General features: G+C 40.9%; 1 protein-coding gene across 4 annotated transcripts in view; it reads right to left on the bottom strand.

Annotated features, from left to right (window-relative positions):
• The window catches only part of GK (glycerol kinase), an 84,605-nt gene that overhangs the window by 22,916 nt on the left and 40,487 nt on the right, over positions 1-21,202 (bottom strand). For all 4 annotated transcript variants that reach the window (XM_047764479.1, XM_047764478.1, XM_047764476.1 and 1 more), the window contains 7 exons: positions 18,777-18,914; positions 16,330-16,439; positions 15,007-15,073; positions 11,982-12,017; positions 11,539-11,606; positions 4,835-4,877; positions 3,745-3,825 (listed from right to left, as the gene is read on the bottom strand). In XM_047764479.1, coding sequence (XP_047620435.1) covers positions 3,745-3,825; positions 4,835-4,877; positions 11,539-11,606; positions 11,982-12,017; positions 15,007-15,073; positions 16,330-16,439; positions 18,777-18,914 — 543 coding nt within the window. The remainder of the gene's footprint in view (positions 1-3,744; positions 3,826-4,834; positions 4,878-11,538; positions 11,607-11,981; positions 12,018-15,006; positions 15,074-16,329; positions 16,440-18,776; positions 18,915-21,202) is intronic.

Here is a 21,202-nt window from a genome sequence, read left to right as displayed (position 1 = left end):
GGTTCCAATATCCATAAAATAGCAATTCCAGGAGAGGATGGAGGTAATGGCTGAGAAGCAATATTTGAAGATAACTGCTGAGAATGTTCCAGAACTGAAGACAGACTTGTATCCAAGTACCTAACAGAATAAGTAAAAATAAATCCAAACTCAGGCACATCATAGTAAAACTATGGAACATTAACGATAAGGATATAATGTTAAAAACTTCCAGACAATAAACCAGATTATCTATCTACAAAGGAGCCACATTTAGAACAGAGCAGCAAAGGGCTCATCAGCATCAAAAAATGGCCAGAATGGGTGTAGAAGAGATTTTATATCCACCCCAGAGAGAGAGCAAAATAAAGACACACCAGGAGTTCCCATTGTGGCTCAGCGGAAACAAATATGAGTAGTATCCATGAGGATGTGGGATCCATCCTGGCCTCGCTCAGTGGGTTAAAGGTCCAGCGTTGCCCTGAGCTGTGGTGTAGGTCACAGAGGTGGCTCAGGTCCCTCGTTGCTGTGGCTGTGGTATAGGCCAGTGGTTACAGCTCTGATTCGACCCCTAGTCTGGGAACCTCCATGAGCCACGGGTGTGACCCTAAAAAGACAATAAATAAATAAATAAAGACACACCTAAAAAGAATAGTCTCACTACCTCAGATTCTATGAAATATGAAAGGCTGTTCCTCAGCAAGAAAACTGGGCATGAAGGCGTCTCCTGGTGGCTCAGCTGGGTAAGGATTCATTGCAGTGGTTCAGGTCACTGCTGTGGTGTGGGTTCCATCCCTGGCTTGGGAACTACCACGTGCTGCAGGCACAGCCAAAACAAAAACAAAAACAAATAAAAAAAATAAATAAAATCCAAAAGGAATTCCCACTGTGGTACACTAGGTTAAGGATCCAGCTTTGTTTCTTAGTTAGCAAGGGTTTGATCCCTGGCCCGGCACACTAGGTTAAAGATCTGGCATTTCTGCAGCTGTGGAATAAGTTGCAGCTTCAGCTCGGATTCATTCCCTGGCCCTGGGAACCTCCATATGCCGTGGGTGTGGCCCTAAAAAGACAAAAGACAAAAGACAAAAAAAATCTATCCACTACTAACATAACACTAACATACGAGGGGTGTGTGTGTTGTGGCTGAGTTGCTAGATTAGTAGAAGGGTGTGATATATGTGAGATGCAGTGAAAACAACAATGGGCTTGGGAGATTGGAGCCCTGAATATTCAGATTTACAAGGAAGGAAACGGCACAGTGGGGCTGCCTAGGTATCTAGACTTTGATGTCTAATAACCTGGATTTGCACTGAGGACTGGCTGTCAAATTACCTTGGCCATGCGATTACAATTTCACTTGTCTTCTTCATGTATAAAACAAGGGCTGGGTGTAGCGAAGCCTGTTGCCATTTAGTCTGCTTTCCCTCTCTGCTTTAAAATTCTATGAAACTAAAGAAATTACATAAATTGAGACAAAATCATAAGGCGTATTTGTTAGGTCTCCAGATGAGACAAAACTAGAAGAGAAACAGAGTCAAGAGTGAAAAAGAGGAGTTCCCATTGTGACTCAGCGGTAACAAACCCAACTAGGATCCATGAGGACTCAGGTTCGATCCCTGGCCTCACTCAATAGGTTAAGGATCTGTCACTGCCATGAGCTGTGGTGTAGGTCACAGACATGGCTCAGATCTGGCATTACTGTGGCTGTGGCATAGGCCAGCAGCTACCATTCTGATTGGACCCCTAGCCTGGAAACTTCCATATGCCCATGGGTGTGGTCCTAAAAAGATAAACAAACTTGGTTTCATAATTCATTTGAAAAATAGCTAGTAGATATCTTAATATATAATCCTGGACCCAATTATATGATGGGACTATTAGACTAAATTAATGAACTCTCAGGCTATAGTAGCCAAAATGTTTATGGTCACAGAGGCATAAACTACACAATGGGCATACTCCACTTTACTGATCTTCACAGACAGTGAGTTTTTTGCAAATAGAAGATTTGTAGCAAGCATGTGTTGAGCAAGTCTATTGGTGCCATTTTGCTAACAGCATTTGCTCACTTTGTGTTCCCGTGTCATATTTTGGTAATTCTTGCAGTATTTAACACTTTTTCATCATTATTATATTTGTTAAATGACCTATGATTAGTGGTTTTGGGTGTTACTTTGCAATTCTTTTGGGGTGCTACTAACGGTACCTATATAGAACAGCAACAATAAATGTTTATGTTCTGACTACTCCAGTGTTCCCCATCTCTCTCCTTCTCCCTCTCCTTGGGTCTCCCTATTTCCCAAGACACAACAATATTGAAATTAGGCCAATTAATAATTCTACAATCACTTCTAAGTACTCAAGTGAAAGAGTCTTATGTCTCTCGCTTTAAATCAAAAGCTAGAAATAATTAAACAGAGTGAGCTAGGAATGTCTAAAGCTAGGACAGGCCAAAAGCTAGGCCTGTTGCACCAAATGCTTAGCCATATTGTAAATGCAAAGGAAAAATTCTTGAAGGAAACTAAAAATTTTACTCCAGTGAACACATGATAAGAAAGTGAAACATCCTTATGTTGCTGATACGGAGAAAGTGTGAGTGGTCTGGACAGAAGAGCAATCCAGCCACAACATTCCCTTAAGCCAAAGCTTAACCCAGAGCAAGGCCCTAACTTGATTCAATTCTATGAAGGCTGAGAGATGAGGAAGCTTCAGAAACAAAGTCTGGAGCTAGCAGAGGTTGGTTCATGAAGTTTAAGGAAATAAAAATCAACTGTTTCTGTAACATAAAAGTGTAAGGTAAAGCAGCAAGTGCTGATGTAGAAGCTGCAGCAGGTTATCCAGAAGATCTGGCTAAATTAATTAATTACAATGGCTACACTAAACAACAGATTTTCAATGTAGACGAAACAGCCTTAAAATGGAGGAAGATGCCATCTGGGACTTTCACAACTAGTGAGAAGTCAATGCTTGGTTTCAATGCTTCAGAGGACAAGCTGATGCTCTTGTTAGGGGCTAATACAGATGGTGACTTTTAAGTTGAAGCCAATGCTCACTGACCATTCTGAAAATCCTAGGCCCTTAATAATTATACAAGATCTACTCTATCTGTGCTCTATAAATGGAATAAGAAAGCCTGGATCACAGCTTTACAACACGGTTTACTGACTATTTTAAAACCTACTGTGGAGACCTAATGCTCAAAAAGGGATTCCTTTCAAAACATGACTGCTCAATGACAATGCACTTGGTCGCACAGATGACTTGATGGAGACATGCAATGAAATTAATGTTGTTTTCATGCCTGCTAATGCAACATACATTCTGCAGCCCATGGATCAAGGAGTAATTTTGAATTTTGAGTCTTATTATTTAAGAAATAGATCTTGTATGGCTAGAGCTGCCATTGATGGTGAGTGATTCCTCTGCTGGATCTATTCTGAGCAAAGTATATTGAAAACCTACTAGAAAGGATTTGCAATTCTAGATGCCATTAAGAAGATTTGTGATTCATGGGAAGAGGTCAAATTTACATTAATAGGAGTTTACAAGAAGTTCATTCCAACCCCCATGGATGACTTTGAGGGGTTCAAGACTTCAGTAGAGGAAGTAACAAGAAATAACAAAGTATTTAGAATTAGAAGTGGAGCCTAAAGAGGTAACTGAATTGTTGCAATGTCGTGATAAAATTTTAACTGAGTTGCTTCTGTGATTTTCACTAGCCTTGAATGTTTGTCATATTGGCTATACTAACTGAAATGTACTTACTTCTAATGCATAATATACTGGTTTGTCTCTGCCAAGTTTGTAAGCCACGGTAGTCAGAAGGCCATGTTCAGAAAATACACACTGCAGGAAAAAGAAAAAGATTTTATTAGTCAGGAAAACAAAAAGATACCATAAGAATATTTCTAAAGCAAAACAATCTAGGTACAACATAAGTCAATAAATTAAAAATTAGAAATTAGATCTTTTTTTGTCTCTTTGTCTTTTCTAGGGTCGCACCCACGGCATATGGGGGTTCCCAAGCTAGGAGTCTAATCAGAGCTGCAGCCACCAGCCTACGCCTACGCCAGAGCCACAGCAATGCTGGATCCAAGCTGTGTCTGTGACCTACACCACAGCTCACGGCAATGCCAAATCGGCTAGGGATTGAACCCACAACCTCATGGTTCCTAGTCGGATTCGTTACCCACTGAGCCACGATGAGAACTCCTAGAAATTAATTCTTAAAAGCCAAAATTACCCATATTAAGAAAAGTACACTTAAACAGTACAAAAAGCTTATCCTTTGTTCCAAATTAGGTTTGTATAAAGAATCTGACATGGTCCTAGATGATACCCTATTAATACAACTAAAAGCACACATATAAAATTCAAAGAACCTAAATGTTTCTTACAAGAACAATTCAAATTTAGTGATTTTCATAGTTTTTATTGAGCTCTAAACTCTGATAAAAATTAAATAAAAGCTGCTGATTCAAAAGTAACTTAAAAAGCAATTTTTTTGTTGTTTGTTTCTTTTGCTTTTTAGCGTTGCACCTGCAGCATATGGAAGTTGCCAGGCTAGGGCTCAAATCAGAGCTGCAGCTGCCAGCCTATGCCACAGCCACAGCAACGTGGGATCCAAGCCTCATCTGCAACCTACACCATAGCTCATGGCAATGTCAGATCCTTAACCCACCGAGAGAGGCCAGGGATTGAACCCACACCCTCATGGTTACTAGTCGGATTCTTAACCTGCTGAGCCACAACGGGAATGCCCCTTAACGGCAAATTTTGTTGAAGTATTACTCATATCAAGTTAAAAAGACTTCCATTAATCTTTTAATTTGAAAAAACAAACCAACCAACCAACCTTACGGCCAGTGTTACATAATAAGAAACAGCCTGTTCCATACCTAGAGTTGGGGAAGAATGAATAGTAGGACAATTTTATTAAAAATAAATGATGAAACATTAATAATACAAAAGTAACATTTAACTTAGTACAATAAAATTAAAATTTTAGAAAAGTTCCAAAAGCTAACAAACATTATATACTCTTTTAGGAATAATGTTTTAAAGAAGACTCTAAAAGAAAATGTATTTAGAGCAATCTTTTTTTTTTGTTTGTTTGTTTTTTTGTCTTTTTGCTATTTCTTTGGGCCGCTCCCGCGGCATATGGAGGTTCCCAGGCTAGGGGTTGAATCGGAGCTGTAGCCACCGGCCTACGCCAGAGCCCCAGCAACGCGGGATCCGAGCCGCGTCTGCAACCTACACCACAGCTCACGGCAACTCTGGATCGTTAACCCACTGAGCAAGGGCAGGGACCGAACCCGCAACCTCATGGTTCCTAGTCGGATTCGTTAACCACTGCGCCACGACGGCAACTCCACTTAGAGCAATCTTAATGGAAATATGCAAGTATAGTATTTGGCGCTTGGTCAGTCATCACCCAAGCTGTGTTTATAAAACACCACTGAGTTACAACAAATCCTAAATTCAGTCACAGCTACATTGCTACTAATTCATGTGGAGCGGAGTAAGAGTAAGGGCCATTCAGCAATGGGGCTGGCCAGCCTAGCTCCATGATAAGTAGAGTCACAAACTTCTGACATGAAGAAGGGGCCAGGTCCAGGGTGTGGGGTAAGTGTAGCTTGACTGGACAGGAGTGGCCTAGAGGGAAGATTCTTTCAGGCCTCGCTTCCCCATTCTCTGTGCAGGACAGGGTGTTCTAACAGTGGTGGGAGAGTCACAGTCAGTCAGCACGTCACACAGCTGCCATGGAAGAAGTGAATTTATATTGTGGCAGCCTTATCAGCATAAGCTTTGGAGCCTGCCATAAGCCGGTGCTTGGACATGAATGGTTTTGACTCGATTCGGCAAATAAGCAGTCCAAACTGCTATCAGGAAGGATCATGTGGCAACAGTTCTCAACTGAGTTGGCTGCAGACTGTCACCATTGGCTCTCAGCTGTCCTGCCTGAGCTTGGGATTCCTCCCCATGGGCCATGCTGCAGGGCTCTGTGACATTCATCCAGGCAGGTGGTAGAACGGGAAGTGCTCAACCCTGGGGCCAGCAGAGAGGGTCCCAGCAGATGCTATCACCAGTCAGTGCTAAGTCAACAAACCCCTTCAATTGTGTCTATCTTGTGGAGCAAACAGAAACCGTGGGCAATTTTTTCTGAGAAACATTTTCCCAGGCATTAGTGTTGTGAATCAGAATTAACCTAGGACTATCTAACTCTTCTGGCTTGATTCTAAGCCTATTTGATGAGCCGTTAGCACATTTGGGGAGCATGGGACTAAAGAACAACTCAGTTTACACTAGGTACTGGTAATAACATATTCACAAATTTGAACACATAAATTGCTATACCTTTTTACTTCTGCCACGCTGAAAAGGCTATATAAGTCAATCTCCTTTAATAAATATTTATTAAAGTGGGAGTTAATGATCTGTTACACACTTTTTTTTTTTTTTTGGTTTTGGTTTGTTTTTTAGGGCCACACTCGAGGTATATGGAGGCTCCCAGGCACAGGAAATTGGAGCTGCAGCTACCGGCCTACACCACAGCCACAGCAATGCCAGATCTGAGCCGTTTCTTCGACCTACACCACAGCTCATGGCACTTCTGTATCCCTAACCTACTGAGCAAGGCCAGGGATTGAACCCGCATTCTCACAGATACCAGTCAGGTTTATAACACACTGAGCCACAATGGGAACTCCCTGCTCCACTTTTTAAAGGAAAAATCTGTACTGATTTAGTCCCCATATAAACATTCTGTATACTGAATGGTCGTGTACAAGTCTTAAAGTACAAAATTGATGCAGAGGCTCAAGGCACTTAATAAAAATGAATTCTTAAATAAGCATACTTAATAAGTAATTAATGAGCATTATCAACATATGAAAAGACTCCCTTGCTGTATTTAGGCCACAGCTTGCAAAGTAGTATAGAGGCAATTACATTCTTCTTAAATTTTTATTATTTTTTTCTTTCCCCTCGTCAAACATATATAGAGCTCTCAGTATTTAGGTGGTCTATGTATTTTTCCTCAAGACTGTACTGTGTTCAAATACCACAGAAAGATATCTGACTTTTCTAACTCCTGGGAAGGTAAATGTCATTTGCCATCCTCTGTGGAGAGGTGTGCCATAGAGGGTGCACCAGGGGAGAGTGAGTGGCTGTGGCCAAAGCTGTGAAGGAGGCAGAGGGCTTCCTCTATTACCTCTAGTCAGGGCATCTGGGGAGAGGAGGCACTTAAAGCACAAACTCAAGAATGGAAACACAAAATTCCCCAAACTTGGCAAGATCCTGTTCACCTAACAAACTACCTACTTCACTCATTGATCCTGGATGGTTCCCTTTCTGCAAAGCACAGTCTTTCTGTTTCTCTTTTCTACCCACCCATAGCTCTTTTGGCCGTTTGTGATCTGGCTTTCATCCTGAGCATTCTAGCAAAGCCTCACTCTTGGAGGTCACCACTGAAAACTGAATATCTAAGTACAATGGTCTGTTCTCACTCTTACTCAGCCTCCAAGACCTTTTTGTAGTATTCTGCACTGCTAACCAAGCCCTCCTCTTAAACAGCTCTCCCTGAATCTCTATGTTAATGACTAACTACATTCTATTTGTCTGAATTCTCCATCTTCCTTCTGAATATATCCTCTACCTATATACTTTTTCTTGGTCATTTCCTCTATTCTTACTGCTTCAAAAATCACTGAAGTATGAGAAATTCAAAATCTCTACTTTTCTTTCTTTTTTTTTTTTTTGTCTTTTTGCTATTTCTTGGGCCGCTCCTGCGGCATATGGAGGTTCCCAGGCTAGGGGTCGAATTGGAGCTGCAGCTACCAGCCTACGCCAGAGCCACGGCAACGCGGGATCCGAGCCGCGTCTGCAACCTACACCACAGCTCACGGCAACGCCGGATTGTTAACCCACTGAGCAAGGGCAGGGACCGAACCCGCAACCTCATGGTTCCTAGTCGGATTCGTTAACCACTGTGCCACGACGGCAACTCCCAAAATCTCTACTTTTCTACTATATCCCATTTCTAAATGTGTATAATGTATAGCCTACTATACTAGTACCACGAACATGTCCCAAACAGAAATTCCTCTACTTGGACCCATTCCCTACTTTGGCTAAGAATAACCACTGGGCCCAGGTGACTAGGCTCCATAAGTCCTTCCTGTCTCTTGTCCCTCTGCACCTCTGCAGTGCCATGGACAGCCACCCACATCTCCCTCTGTCCTCACTCATCTCAGTTCCTTTTTTTTTTTTTTTTTTTGGTCTTTTTAGGGCCCACCTGTGGCACATGGAGGTTCCCAGGCTAGGGGTTGAATCGGAGCTATAGTTACCAGCCTACGCCTCAGCTCCAGCTATGCCAAATCCGAGTCACATCTGAAATCTAGCCACAGCTGACGTCAACGCCAGATCCTTAACCCATTGAGTTAGGCCAGTTGTCAAACCCGAGTCCTCAAGGATACTAGTCAGGTTCATTAACCACTGAGCTATGACGGGAACTCCATCCTTTTCAGTTCTTGTCCTTGATATTTTTTGTTTATTTGTTTGCTTTTTGTCTTTTGAGGGCTGCACCCATGGCATATGGAGTTCCCAGGCTAGGGGTCCAATCGGAGCTGTAGCTGCCGGCCCACACCAGTCATAGCAATGTGGGATTCGAGCCGCATCTGCGACCTACGCCACATTTCACGGCAAAGCCGGATCCTTAACCCACTGAGTGAGGCCAGGGATCAAACCTGCATCCTCATGGATGCTAGTCGAATTCTTTACCATTGAGCCATGACAGGAACTCCATCATTCTCAGTTCTTGTCCTTGATACTGAGATGTCATAGTGGCCTCCTTCATGCCCTCTTTGCCTGGAGTCTCCTAACTTTAACCCAGGATCACCATATTACTAATGAACAGCTCCAGTCATCGATGAACACCAGCTCATGAACCTTCAGAAGTGTCCCACTGCCTTCACAAAATAACTCCTCTGCCTGAAAATTAGGGTTTCATGACACCACCCTAGCCTTATTTTCCCACAACCACTCCGCTACCCGAATGTTGTCTACATTCTCTAAACAAGGTCTTCCACTTCTCTGTTTGCATCTTGGTTCAGTGTTCCATACATTCCCCAGCATCACTCATTCCTTTTTGTTTGTTTGTTTTTTAGGGCCACATCTGCGGTATATGGAGGTTCCCAGGCCAGGGGTCCAATCGGAGCTACAGCTGCCAGCCTACACCACAGCCATAGCAACACGGGATCTGAGCTGCATCTGCAACCTACACCACAGCTCACAGCAACACTGGATCCGTAACCCACTGAGCAAGGCCAGGGATCAAACCCGCAACCTCATGGTTCCTAGTTGGATTAATTTCTGCTGCACCATGAGGAGAACTCTCTCTCTCTCTCTCTCTCTCTCTCTCTCTCTATATATATATATATATATATATATATATATATATATATTGCTCATTCTTCAAAACATCTCATTACTAACCATCTTTTGTGACTTTTCTCCCCTCCCTTTGAAACCCAACAGCAGTACTTTCAAGTTTCTTATGACACTTAAATTCTGATTTATAATATGGTGAACTGTATATCTGTGTTCTTTCCCCTCAGGAAGAGAAACATGAGCCCAAAGATCTTACAATTTGCTCTTTCTCTCTTCCAATCTGCAGTGGCTGCAGAGGTACTCAACAAGTCCATCCTAATTTAAATTCATCACGTTAGGACTGGGCTGCAACCTACGCAAATCCTTTAGCCCACTGCCTTGGGCTGGGGTTCGAACCTGTGCCTCCACAGAGACAAGCTGGATCATTAACCCACTGCCACAGTGGAAACTCTGGCATAGTGTATTTAAGCGGGAGGGGAGTATAAAGAGAAGGAAAATGTGGCAACTTTATTGGGCACCTCCTTTACGCTCTATAGTGCGTTATGTTCTTAACAAATAGAGATAGCATCTGATTTACTAGCATTAGTGAACCTGGCAGAGGAGGGAAGAAGTGGGTGGAGGGGAGAGTCTACTTTTCTATCATTTCTCTTGACTCCTGACTCAGCTACCTAGAGCCCAGAATTCAAAGATTATGTTTCTGGACCCACAGTGACTCAAGCTCTCCTTAATGGTAACCTCAAGATACCATGACCTACAAAGAATTTTCCTATGTCCCCCTCAACCAAAAATTCTCATACAAATAATGTCACACTTTTGCATGAAGACTTCTGACCCTGCTAGAACTACAAGAACTAAAATGTTAGACATCCCATTATTCATAAAAAAAGAACATAACCACTGAAGCTAACATTGATGAGAGAATTAGAAAATCATCAAGAAAAGAACAATAAAACGTAGATGGCCTCCTGGTGGGTCTATGGAAATCTTCCACAGAGAAGATGGTAAAGCATAGATGTTAAGTGCCCTGGCTAAGTCGAATCGGCTGGATCTGGGTGCAAAGACTGCTTCTTTCACTTACAAGCGTAACCCTTCTGAACATCTGTTTTCTCATCATAAAGTGTGAATCATATTACTCTTAGATATGGGGCTTGTTATTGACTCTGCATATATGATTAGTAAGACGATGAGATTAGAAAGAAAATGCACCAAATCTCTACTTCCATCATTCCTTCTGCTTCTTGTAGGAGAAACTCCAGATAATGGGGAGATTGCACGGTGGCAGGGAAATAACATTGAAAATCCCACAAAAATGACTTTGCAATTAGCGAGAAAGTCTAGGGCAGGAATAATTTGTTGAAAATTGTGTTTAATGATGGCTGTCAACCTCCCCCAAAGGCAAGTATATTTTAAACCAACATTTAGTTTCTGGATGGGAAAGGTACTGAATTTTATAAATTAATGTTTTCACCAGCCTCATCAGTTTGCTTGCTTATGGCATAGTGTATTTTTTTTTTTTTTTGGCCACACCCATGGCTTTGAAAGTTCCCAGGCCAGGGACTGAATCCAAGCCGCAGCTGAAACCTATACAAATCCTTTAACCCACTGCCTTGGGCTGGGGAATCAAACCTGCGCCTCCACAGAGACAAGCTGGATCATTAACCCACTGCACCACAGTGGGAACTCTGGCATAGTGTATTTTATGTGAAGGAGATAAAGAAAACAAAAGGCAAAAAGTCTAAATATCTGTATTGGAACTCTTAATTTTCAGAATGGATGAACTTCAAAAGCTTTTCCTCATTCAAAACACTAAAGGGGAAAACAAACCAACAAAACACCATTGGTTTTTCAGGTCTGTTTCTTTCTTTCTTTTTCCTTTTTCTTTTTTTTTTTCTTTGTCTTTCCTTGCCTTTTCTAGGGCCGCACTAGCGGCATATGGAGGTCCCCAGGCTAGGGGTCTAATCGGAGCTGCAGCCGCCAGCCTACGCCACAGCCACATCAACTAGGGATCCGAGCCATGTCTGCAACCTACACTACAGCTCACAGCAACGCCAGATCCTTAACTCACTGAGTGAGGCCAGGGATCAAACCCGCAATCTCATGGTTCCTAGTCAGATTTGTTAACCACTGAGCCATGACGGGAACTCCTTCAGGTCTGTTTCTTAAACTCACGTGTTTTTGGCTTGTCCATCCTGGAAGCACATTTGTCCCACCAATGCAGCAGACTGGTCACCCAAACACTGAAAATATACATGACAGAAAGAACAGTGACTGAGACGAAATTATTAGTTTCCTTTTTAGAAGAACCATAAGATTGATTTTCCCTTCTTTATTTATGAAAGAATGAATTGTCTTATGTTCTTTGCATTGCCTCCATTAGGCCATTTTCCCAGTTAACACTCCTAGCCGGTATAGGATGGGAGAGGTAGAATTTATTGATTTTAAAAATTCTCAGTATTCCACACTGTGCCATACAAAGACAAGAATCAGCCAATCCTGCTGCTCTTACTTATTGGCCATCATTAAGGATGGAGCAGATCGATGAAGGAATGCCATAACATGGAAGGGGATAGGAGTGGGGAGGTAGCAGGGAGATGTCTACTGGTGAAACTTACCCCAGATATTGGCACACCTTCCAAGGCCCCAGCTTTCTAATAAAAGTTTAAAAAAAGGGTTATGAATAATCACAAACTTGGCTCTGTGAACATAGTTGCAACAGGAATAAACACAAATAGCAACATGCCAGAGCATGTGGGCAGACAAAACAAGGCAAGTGTTTCAACTACATGAGGGGTTCAGAGAGAGAGACATTAGAAATATTTCTAGAATGACAAGAGACCTGGACATGAAACAGTTGACTGGGTGTCAGCAGACATGTGTTCTGCTCCTGGTTAGTCACCGAGCAGGCCACTGAAATTTCTCTATGCCTCAGTTTATATATCTACAAAATGGGCCTGGGCTTTTATGAATGCCAAATGCCATGAGCTCTTTGCTATTACTGCTGTTATTAAGAACAGATTACACTATATCCTTTAAAATGAAAACATAAATAGCTATCACACCAGTACAGAACATGCTTATTTTTGGAGGGCTGTATTTTACCAACTGTTCTTCCTACCCAAACTGCTCTTAAGAAACATGACAGTGTTCAGGTATTGGGTATTTGTTCATAGCCAACATCATTCTTCAAGTTTTGATCAGCAAGAGTTAATCTATGTCATTAGTAGTGTTTTTTATTTTGATCAAGTATGGCTAGAATCTCAGGGAAAAGATGAGAGTTAACTGGCTGACTGAAGACTTAACCAATTTTAATTTTTCAATTTTAATTTTTAAAGAAGTTTATAGTAATACAAAACAATTTGTGTTGGTATTAAAGAATTAGGGGGAATGAATGTGATCCTTAAAACATGTATAACGTACTAGGAAGAACACCAAACAAAAGCTTTGGCCCAACCTCTCAGTCTGCCATTTGTTTTGTTTTGGTTTTTGTTTTACAGCCACACCTGAGGCGTATGGAAAGTTCCCAGGCTAGGGGTCGAGTTGAAGCTGCAGCTGCCAGCCTACACCACAGCCACAGCAACAAGGGATCCGAGTCGCATCTGGAACCTATGCCACAGCTTGCAGCAATACCAGATCCTTAACCTATTGAGCCATAACAGAAACTACTCAGCCTGCCATTTGTGAGCCTGTATCAGGGCCTCTGGAAGCTTCAGGTTCCCTGTCTGTTATAGTGAAGGTATGAAGAGAAGCCACCTCACATATCTATGATCACAGAATAATAGCATATGTGTGGAAACCCTTTATAAAAGAGAAAATACTCTCTAGAGAATGGATTTTATTTCTTTCATGCTTTCTGGTTAATTCAAGGTCTGTCTTTTTATATACTATATACAGTCCTAGAGAATCTGAACCTGGATACTAAGTGAAGGATAAGCTTCATAAAGGGCTGAAAGTGAATCAGGAAACCTAGAGGCTGGCTATCTTAACGTAGTTAAATATTGAAAAAAGACTTTGCTTATACTACTGAAGTTACTATCCAACTACAAGCAGGATCAATTATGTGTGGTCAGGCACGGGAAGTGCTCCTTTATCTTCACAGGAAGGGCGGGGGGGAGGTCTCTGGAGGATTCCTGGGAATTTCCTCTGATGAAGCATGCAGAAAAAGTGACAGTGCATTTCCAGCTAACTGGTCTGAAAGGCTGGGCAAGAAAGATAACATTTAAGATAGATGTTTATGACATCTAAAAACTACATCTAATTTTCCAATTAAGCTAAAGCCCAAAGCACGTCACAACTGTACTTTATAACGAGGTCCACAGAATTTCTCACTACCTTAGTTTTTTATTTTGAAACATCACTGTCTCATGGAAGACTTAAATGAGATCACGCTTTAAAAATACCTAAAGCTGGACTAGAGCTTATAATAATTTGGAGGGTCATGGAAGGTTCTAGATAAATCTGTTATCTGTAAGTGGACTTCTGCTTATCTAAAACTAAATGGAAATGCACTGTATCTTTTCCAAATGAATGGGTAGCATAATTGGTGGGCAACCTACTCACCAGGCTATGAGAGATTTTCTATAGTCAGCAAGGGGGAGAGAGGGGGACAGAAGCATAATATTTTAAATGCAAGAGAAAACAGGCCAATTAAATGTTTTTTCAACCATCCTCTGAAACTGTTACTCAAGTATAGCTTTTTCTTCTCCAAACCAAGTCAGTTTACAGATAGCTCCGAAATTATCAAAGCACTTTTTAAACTATAAATAAGCAACAACAACTATGCTTCCCTTAAAAGATCCGATGTGGCCTTCAAAGGCTTGATTGCAATTTAAACATTTACTAGTTTTTGCCTAAGCTTTATCCAGAACACTTTGTCTTCTATTGTATTATTATAACAAGAGATTCTAATGCTTTTCATGAAATGTCAAAACATTTTTTTTCAATTCATCCTACACCTTTCTTAATTTTTACCATAAATTCTAGATTTTTGAACTGAAATACCCATTCAAGTCCTCCAAGAGGTTTTCATCCATGATGTGTAATCAGAGATATTCAGTGATGCTAAGTGTACTTTTTGCTGAGACTACTTCTTCTGTGGGTTTCAATGAAAACAACAGTAAAAATATCCATGATGAAAATCAGTTTAATTAGCAATCACAAGAGACTCTTCGCTTTTGGTTTCTTTGCTAAAGTTTTGCTCAGGCTGATAAAGAATCTAATATGAGACATGGTTTGGCCATTAAAGGAAATTCAACAGAAAAAGAATACCACTAACATGTGAAGAGACCATCCTATAGATTAAAAGCAGGCAAGAGAACTACTAAACAGATTATTTGGATTAAAGAATAAATTGGCTCAAATATTCCCTGCTACCCTCTTCAGTGAGATTACCAGATTATCTGAAAAATATTTTACAATACTCAAGGACAAGCCATTTAAGTTTATAAAATCAGCTGGTAAGTAGGACTCAAGAATTTTTAGTTATAAAACTATTTAAACAATACTAAATTCTTCTTTCATACTGCCAACATTCACAAAAAAATCATAGGTCTCAAAATATAAAATGTAACACAAAAGACTTTTGAATTCTGAGTAGTAAAGCTTTTTTTAAGATAAAAATTATTGTTTGTTTTTTTTTACCATTAGGCCATAGATCTCAGAAGAACTCCGAACATTTGGAAGAATTTTCATTGGAATTTCAAAAAATCTGAAAAACAGTAAGGTAAGATTGGGTATGCAACTATTTTAATTTTTTTTCGCTTTTTTTTTTTTTTAAGGCTGCACCCACAGCATGTGGAAGTTGCCAGGCTGGGGGGGGGAGGGTCAAGAGATGATTAGATTAGGAAGATGTGGTTTATATATACACAATGGAATACTACTCAGCCATAAAAAAGAACAAAATAATGCCATTTGCAGCAACATGGATGAAACAAGAGACTCTCATCCTGAGTGAAGTAAGTCAGAAAGAGAAAGACAAATACCATGTGATATCACATATCTAGAATCTAATATACGGCACAAAGGAATCTTTCCACAGAAAAGAAAATCATGGACTTGGAGAATAGACTTGTGGTTGCCAAGGGGGAGGGGGAGGGAGTGGGATGGATTGGGAGCTTGGGGTTAATAGATTCAGACTATTGCCTTTGGAATGGATTAGCAATGAGATCCTGCCGTGTAGCACTGGGAACCATGTCTAGTCACTTATGATGGAGCATGACAATGTGAGAAAAAAGAATCTATACATGTATGTGTAACTGGGTCACCATGCTGTATAGTAGAAAACTGACAGAACACTGTAAACCAGCTATAATGAAAAAAATACAAATCATTATATAAAAAATAAAATAAAATAAAAGCTTCTTGTAAAAGAATATATAACACTGAGTTCCCACTAGGGCACAGTAGGTTAAGAATCTGACTGCAGTGGCTACGGTAGCACAGAAGTGCAGGTGTGATTCAGCCCCACACAGTGGGTTAAGGATCTGGCACTGCCACTGCTGCTGTGTAGGTCACAGCTGTGGCTTGGATTCAGTCCCTGGCCCAGGAACTTCCTTATGTTGTGGGGGCGGCCATGAATTTTAAAAAAATTTACGAGTTCCTGTTGTGGCTCAGCAGTTAATGAACCCAACTAGGATCCATGAGGAGGCGGGTTTGATCTCTGGCCCTGTTCAGAGGGTTAAGGATCAGGCGTTGCCATGAGCTGTGGTGTAGGCTGGCGGCTACAGCTCCAATTTGATCTCTAGCCTGGGAAACTCCATACGCCATGGGTGTGGCACTAAAAAGACAAAAAAAAATAAATAAATAAATAAAAAGAGAATATATACCATAGACTTGCATATTGTAGTTGTAATATCAACAATTTTAAAGTTTGGTGCTCCAGTGACAACTGAAAACAGTATGATTTAGGTGATACATAGGCAAGACACTTGGAAAACTTAATTCTTAGGGCAAAACACAACTTACTCGCAGAGTTCTTTATCCCATTCCAAAGAATGAATGTTGAAAAGCATTGTCCTGCTTGCATTTGTTACATCTGTACAATGGACACCTCCATTGGCTCCTCCTGTCAAGCACTAGATAGAATGGAAAGGACATATTAAACATGTACTTACGTGCAGTGTAATTTACACTTTGTCAAGAGTCATAATCAGCAGCAGAGCACAAAAAGCAGGAGAATGGAACATTTTAATTACTTAATTCTCTCCTTTCCAGCAGTGTCCAGTAGAAACATAATGTGCACTACATATGTAATTGAAAATTTTCTAGTAGCTACATCTAAAAAGTATAAAGAAGGAGTTTCTGTTGTTGATCAGCTGGATAAGAATCTGACTAGTATCTGTGAGGATGCAGGTTTGATCCCTGGCGTTGCTGTGAGCTGCAGTGTAGGTCACAGATGTGGCTTGAATATGGCGTGGCTGTGGCTGTGGCGTAGGTTGGCAGCTGTAGCTCCGATGTGATGCCTGGTTTGGGAACTTTCATATGCTGCATGTGTGGCTCTAAAAAAAAAAAATTAATAATACTATATGCATTTTTAAATGCAGTATATCCAAAATATCCTTTCAATATTAAAAATTATTACTGAGACATTTTACCTTCCTTTTTTTGGTACTACTAACTCTGAAATAGAGTCTGTATTTCACACTCAGGCATACCTTGATTCGGACTTGCCACATTTCAAATGCTGAATGGCCATCTGCAGCTTAGTGGCTACCATGTTAGCACAGTTCTAGTCAACCGATCATTAAATAATCAGTTTTGTTTCCATTCTCTTTATCTTTCAAAGATGCAGAGTCTTATTAAATTTAACAAGGTGAAATACATTGAAATGCCTGCCTCTTAAGATCTTGCTGAACCCTGTGTTGCTGCTGTTTGTTCACGTGTGTGTGTGTGTACAGGTGTGCACATCTTTTGGAATAACAATTCTCACTTTGTTGTCCTTGCACAGACCCATGCACATATTCTGAAAGCAGAGTTTTAAACAGATTTCTTCTAAGCAACTGGCTAGTGGAAAAGGCTAGTGGAAAAGAAGTACAGTTGACCCTTGAGCAACACAGGTTTTAATTGTGCAGACAGGTGTATTTATAGGTGGATTTTAAATAAATACTATGGTACTATATGATCTGTGGATACAGAACTTCTAACTATGGGACTTTAAGTATCCTTGGCGGGTCCTAAAACCAATCCCCAGCAGATACCAAGGGACCGTAGGGACTATATGACAGGCAAGAGATAAAGGCTACTTAAATCTGCCAACTGCTCTGCTGGAGTTCCCATCGGGGCTCAATGGAAACAAATCTGACTAGTATTTGTGAGGACGGAGGTTCGATCCCTGGCCTCACTCAGTGGGTTAAGGATCCAGCTGTGGTGTAGGTCACAGATGTGGCTCAGATTTGGTATGGCTGTGTTGTAGGCCAGCAGCTAAACTCTGATTCAACCTCTAGCCTGGAACTTCCATATACCATGGGTTCGGCCCTAAAAAGACATACACAAAAAAATTTGCCAACTGCTAATTACATAAATTAGTTATTCTAAAGATAATACACATGAGATATGATTTTGGTAATCATCTGCCATTTTTACTGAAATAATGCAAGAAAAAAGAAAGGAAGTAGGCATAAATGCCTCTTAAATAGAGGCTAAAAAATGTTCTGCTGTTTCTTGGAGTTCCCATCATGGCGCAGTGGTTAACGAATCTGACTAGGAACCATGAGGTTGCAGGTTTGATCCCTGGCTTCGCTCAGTGGGTTAAGGATCTGGCATTGCCGTGAGCTGTGGTGTAGGTCGCAGATGCAGCTGTGGCTCTGGCATAGGCCGGTGGCTATAGCTCTGATTAGACCCCTAGCCTGGGAACCTCCATATGCCACAGGAGCGGCCCTAGAAAAGACAAAAAAAAAAAAAAAAGTTCTGCTGTTTCTTGAGTGGCTTTCCATTTCTTTATTTTCTTTTTTGGCCTTGCCTGCAGCATGTGGAAGTTCCTGGGTCAGGAACCAGGGATTGAACCTGTGCCACAGCAGCAGCCCAAGCCACTGCAGTGATAATGCTGGGTCCTTAACCAGCTGTGGCACAAGAAAAATCCTTGGGTGGCTTTTCTTTTCTCTTTCTTCTTAATTTTTTTTGTATTTTATGGCTGCAGTTGTGGCATAGGGAAGTTCCCAGGCCACAGATGCGACCTACACCCCAGCTGCAGCAACATGGGATCCTTAACACACTGCGCAGGGCCAGGAATCAAACTTACACCTCCACGTTGACTCAAGCCACTGCAAGTTGGATTCTTAAACGACTGCCCCATGGTGGGAACTTCTGTGTGGCTTTTCTTAATGATTCTGTCAACTAAAAGTATGAAACCCTGAGTAGAAAATTGATAGGCAGTCTAAACAATTTTTCTATATGCACATGATAATTAGACATACCCAAATAAGCCATGAATCAACGGTCCCAAAAAGAGCTCTCTCTTCTTCAACTGCTTTTTGAACTTTTCTCACATTGTCAAGGAGCCAACGAAGTTTCACTGCACTGAAATAAGTGCTAAGTGGAAGGCCTGTCTTGGACTAAAAACAGATATGAAAATCAGCCAGCAAGTTAAATTCTTAACAGTTTAAAATAAAATAAAACACCAAATTAAAACCCAACAAATCACAAAATATTCAATGGCCCTAAAGGCCATCCCACAGTATCATGGATAAAAATACTTTTCCAATCTCATGACACAGGAAAACACTTTCATGAACAAAGATCAGAGTGACATGTTTGCAGTTCAAAGAACATCCATGTAGCAAGGTAAAGAGAAAATTAAATGACACAATGCCCTAAAAATCTAGATAGTTGAGACTCAGATGTTAACTTTTGTGATGTTACTATTATATATATAAAGCCTAGTTCAAAACTCTTTAATTTTATATTCTGTGAAAGTGATAAACTATTGAAAATTACAGAATATATTGAATCAAACTAATGACCATAACCAGAAGATTATTTTAAAACATATGAACCAGCAACAATATATTTATGCGTGTAAAAACAAATAAATACATATTCAATACACATACATATTCAAATAACACAACAAAAATTAGTGGAGAATAGAGTTCAAAGTTATGCCAGATTAAAGGAACATAAAGTTATTTTACTTAGGAAAGTAGTTGCAAGAGTTCCCTGGTGGCTTGAGGGTTAAGGACTCAATGTCATCACTGCTGTAGTTCGGGTCACTGCTGTGACACAGGTTTGATCATTGGCCTGGGAATTTCAAATGATGTGGAAGCAGCCAAAAAGAAAAAAAAAGTAGGAGTTCCCGTCGTGGCGCAGTGGTTAATGAATCCGACTAGGAACCATGAGGTTGCGGGTTCGGTCCCTGCCCTTGCTCAGTGGGTTAACGATCCGGCGTTGCCGTGAGCTGTGGTGTAGGCTGCAGACGCGGCTCGGATCCCGCGTTGCTGTGGCTCTGGCGTAGGCCGGTGGCTACAGCTCCAATTCAACCCCTAGCCTGGGAACCTCCATATGCCGCGGGAGCGGCCCAAGAAATAGCAACAACAACAACAACAACAATAATAAAAAAAAAAAAAAAAAAAAAAAAGCAGTTGCCAGTTGAAATATGTTGTACACATGAAACATAGGATGTTATAAACCAATGTTAATGTCAAATTAAAAAAAATAGTATATATTAAAAAAGAAAGTAGTTGCCTAAATTCAGCAAATACACTGAACACAGGGATGGTGAAGTGAATAAAGGTTAAAGGGTAAAAATGAAACCCAGATGGGCTTATCAATCTTCCATGAGAATGGATCAAGTTCAACTCATTTTCATTAGTATGTTAAACACTATATTTATAAGGGCTAGTGAAAGTAAAGAAAATATGTACATCAAAATAATGCAACTCTCTTCCTCCTTGATCCCTATTCTCATTTATCACCTAACTACAAAAAGTGATCCCTTTTCCTTTTAATTTTTTATCAATATGATTAGTAACAAAGCTCAAACCAGGAGTTCCAGTGGCACAGCGGAAACAAATCTGACTAGAAACCATGAGGTTGTGGGTTCCATCCCTGGCCTTCCTCAGTGGGTTAAGGCTCAGGTGTTGCCGTGAGCTGTGGTGTAGGTTGTAGATGCAGCTCGGATCTGGCGTTGCTGTGGCTCTGGTGTAGGCCAGTAGCTACAGCTCCAATGAAATGAGACCCCTAGCCTGGGAACCTCCATATGCCACAGGTGTGGCCTTAAAAGGTCAAAAAACAAAAAACAAAACAAAACAAAAAACAAAAAAAGCTCAAACCAGAGGATTTAATACTTTAATGCAACCTTTTTTTTTTCTTTCTTTTTTTTTAAAGGCCGCACCTGCAGCATATGTAAGTTTCCAGGCTAGGGGTCAAATTGGAGTTGCAGCTGCCAGCCTACACCACAGCCACAGGAACACAGGATCTGAGCTGCATCTGCAACCTACACCACAGTTCATGGCAATGCCAGATCTTTCACCCATTGAGTGAGGACAGGGATTGAATTCTCATTCTCATGGATACCTAGTCAGGTTCTTAGCCCGCTGAGCTACAACGGGAACTCCTTTAATGCAACCTTGTAAGTTAAGAATCTTAACTCAGTTTTCTAGCTTCCCTAAGGGGTATAAAAAGATCAGTGCTCAAAAATAATAAATGCAAATAACTTATGGGAGTATTCTTCTTCGATTTGCGGGATCAAGGGTCATCTCACAAACCAAATAATGAGACAGCATATAAATATCTCGTTTTCATGATTTAAGTAGAAAGCATACAAGTTGACTACAATAGCTTTGGAGAGAAAAACATGCATCCCTCGAAGCAATGTGCAGCTGAATGCAGCAGTGAGGGTAAG

Source organism: Phacochoerus africanus, chromosome X (assembly GCF_016906955.1).
Source record: "Phacochoerus africanus isolate WHEZ1 chromosome X, ROS_Pafr_v1, whole genome shotgun sequence".
NCBI classification, from domain to species: domain Eukaryota; kingdom Metazoa; phylum Chordata; class Mammalia; order Artiodactyla; family Suidae; genus Phacochoerus; species Phacochoerus africanus.
Note: the sequence above shows the minus strand (reverse complement) of the source record. Positions and strands in the feature narration are given on the sequence as shown.